Source organism: Cariama cristata, unplaced genomic scaffold (assembly GCF_000690535.1).
Source record: "Cariama cristata isolate BGI_N322 unplaced genomic scaffold, ASM69053v1 scaffold13103, whole genome shotgun sequence".
NCBI classification, from domain to species: Eukaryota; Metazoa; Chordata; class Aves; order Cariamiformes; family Cariamidae; genus Cariama; species Cariama cristata.
Window position 1 is genome coordinate 1,977 of NW_009606702.1, and position 2,909 is coordinate 4,885.

The 2,909-nt window shown below is 58.7% G+C and overlaps 1 protein-coding gene across 1 annotated transcript in view; it reads left to right on the top strand.

Annotated features, from left to right (window-relative positions):
- Window positions 1-1,717: 1,717 nt before the first annotated feature.
- LOC104158742 (stAR-related lipid transfer protein 13-like) overlaps window positions 1,718-2,909 on the top strand; it is a gene marked incomplete at its 3' end in the record, with an annotated part of 5,531 nt that continues 4,339 nt past the window's right edge. The window contains exon 1 of the mRNA XM_009696470.1: window positions 1,718-1,881. Coding sequence (XP_009694772.1) covers window positions 1,745-1,881 — 137 coding nt within the window. The remainder of the gene's footprint in view (window positions 1,882-2,909) is intronic.

The following is a 2,909-nucleotide window of genomic DNA, read 5'->3' on the forward strand; positions in this document are numbered from 1 at the left end:
GCTATTGTTCGGCTGGGCACTTCCACTGCCCCCCGCAACACGTGTGCGGGAGCCATGCTCTTGCTCCCCAGGTGATGGCTTTACAGGCTGCCTGTTTGCTTCTGGTTTCTATTTTAGGGGGCAGGCTCCTAGCATGGCCACGTGCGAGGACTGGCCCCGTTCCTGCAGGGGAGACCCCGGCCCAGGTGTCGGCCCCAAATGGTGCTTACGGCCCAGGGCGGTGAGGAGCGGGTGCTGGGTGCTCGAGTCTATGAATAAATCAACCCTTTTTTCCAGCCTCTCTGAGCAAAACTTTCCACATCCTCCGAGTGTTTCATTCTGTTTTTTCTCCCCAGCTGGCACAGCTCAGCGTCCCCTTGGTAATTGCACTCAATAGCTTCGTTAACAGACACTTGTGGTTAATGCTCCAGATCCCACGGACCTGATCCCAGCAGAGCTGTCTTGGAGTGCACAGAGAAGAGCAGGGAACTGGATGAGGCCCTTGGGCACCTTGCCACCCTCCCCTAGCTCACCTGGAAAGAGCACTGCCCAAAGGCCGTGGGCATGTGCCACCCCTGAGTGGTCTCCCAGCTACTGCTCTGAGGGCAGCGAGCGTATCTGCCTGTGGAGTCCTGACCTGTGGCCTTTGAGGCGTGGGGGGGATTGAATGAGATGCTAGATCCACTCTCCCACCATACCAGTACGGCTTTCTTGCCCCTGGGAGACTTCTTAGCAGCTCCTAGCTCTCCCAGGGGAGCCAGGAGGCTTTCTTGACCCTGGGAGATCAGTGGGAGAAGGGAGCCCTTGATGCGTGATCGATGCATGTGTAATGTCTTGCCTTATGGGACACCAAGATGTCTCTTGGGCACTGTTAGGGAGGTGGCCGCTCTCCAGAAACCACCGTGAGGTGCCGAGAGGAGAAGCCGAGGGGGGTCCCTGTCCCCCCCTGCAGTGCGTGCAGCCGGCACCCCTGGGGAGGCACAGCCCTGGCTCCAGAAGTGCTCAGCTGGGAGCAGAGCTGTGCAGGGGTACCTGCGTGGGTGTGTGAACACACTGCCAAGGGCTGGTCTTTATTTCTGAATCAGCTCATCTCTCCAAGTGCTGCAGCCAGCTCAGCACCGCAGCCCAGCATCGCAGCCCAGCAGGAGCCTTTCCCGGGGGCTTTAACTGTCGCGGGCGTGCTGAGGTCCCTGGCACAGTGATGGGGTGGTTTGTCCTGGAAGAAGAAGCTGTCTGAGGAGGAGACAATGTGAGGAGTATCTGTTGTGTGGCAGTGAGTCCCTCCCAGCGTCTGGACTGTTGGAAGCCCTCTGGCTCCCAGCCCAGTGGGGCTTGTTTCCACCCTTCTCTGTCCGACTCATCCCTCCCACCTCTGCACTTGGCCTGCGCTCCTCGCCACACACGAGGGCATCCCCGGCCTTTCCGCGCCTGCCCCGGCTGTGTCTTGCTCTTGCTCTTTGCTGGCTGCCTCCTGGAGCTGTGGGCAAAAAGTGATCCCTTGGGAGGAACCGCTGCCGGGAGGGCGGCTCGAGAACCGGAGATCGGCTTCCCTCTGATGCCCCAGCCTCCCTTCCCTCTCGACTGTCCCTCTGATGCCCCAGCCTTCCCAACTTCTTCCAACTCGTACTCATGGCCCAGAAGCCTCCCACACCTTTCCCCTCCACTGCTTTCCCACTTCCCCAGCTCTCTATCCTCAGCATCCCTCCTCCTCTTGCCCCTTGCAGCATCTCCCTCCTCCTTTGCTCGCTGCTGGCCTTTGTGCCTGATGGAGCAACTGGCTTGGAAATGGTCGCTGATTTTCCTCTCGCTTTCCTCCCCAGATTCGTTGTTCCCTCTTGACATCGGCGCTGTGAAGAAGGACCACAGCTTCCTGGACCAGGACTCCCTCAAATCCCTGTGCAGGTAACGCTCCCTTGCACCCCTCGATGCCTGCGGGCAGTGGCTGTGCCCCAGGGGTGGGCTCAGGGCAGCTGCGGGGGGCCGACGGGGCGGTGGGCACTGCGGGGTGCCTGCCTTGCACCCTGGCTGTAGCTCAGAGCCCGCTCGGGTGCTGTCGGTCCCTCTGCAACGAGGAGTCTGGATGCGTTAGCCTTTTGAATCAGACAGCGTTGCTGGCTGTTGGGTGGTGCCAGGGAAACAACAACGGTTTTTATTTTGAACATACAGAGCTCCTGGAGAACGGAAGCATTTCCCAGGAATAATTCTTCTCTTTGTGTGGCTTTCGGGCTGTGTTTTAATTTCAAGCTTGGGTAGCTCCAGCCTGTAGAGCTTGATTGGAAATGGATTGGTCAGAGGTGAACCATCAAACTGAGCAAAAGTGCAAAGAGAGACCCAGTTTTGCTGTCCCCACTGCCCACGCTGTCCCCTTCCACCTCCAACTGCCCTGGGTGGCACCTCGTGGGCTGTGGTCCCCGGGGAGGGAGCGCCTCTGCCCAACGTGCATTTGATGTTGCGTTATTTTGCAAGGATGCTTCGTAACATCTCTGAGAACAAAACAGTTTGGAAACCACGTCTCTGTGCCAGAGTGAAGGGATCTTGCTTGGTTGTTGGCGTAAAGCAGATTCAGCTCAAAGTGCCTGTGGGTGAAATCGTGTCCACGGACAGAGTTTCACTCGGTCATCAGGCACGTGCCGCCGGTGGAAGAGAGAAAGCAGGCAGTGGGGGATTTGTGAGCAGCGGTGCAGTGCGAGGGGCTCCATGGAAGTCGCGGGCTGCTCGTTAGCGCTTTGTGCGGGTCGTTAGGAGCTGTGGGTGTTCATGGTGGGGGTTCAGGAGCTATCAGTTTGTACCAGGATTTGCTTTGTGCAGGTGAAGCCTGGGCTGGTGGGTTCCCTCCTCTTCCCTGGAGCAACCGCTTGGCCGGCTGCTCTGACCGAGGATTTCTGCGTTCACAAGTGCTCGCTGGCTTCATGTGACGTTAATCGGCCCCG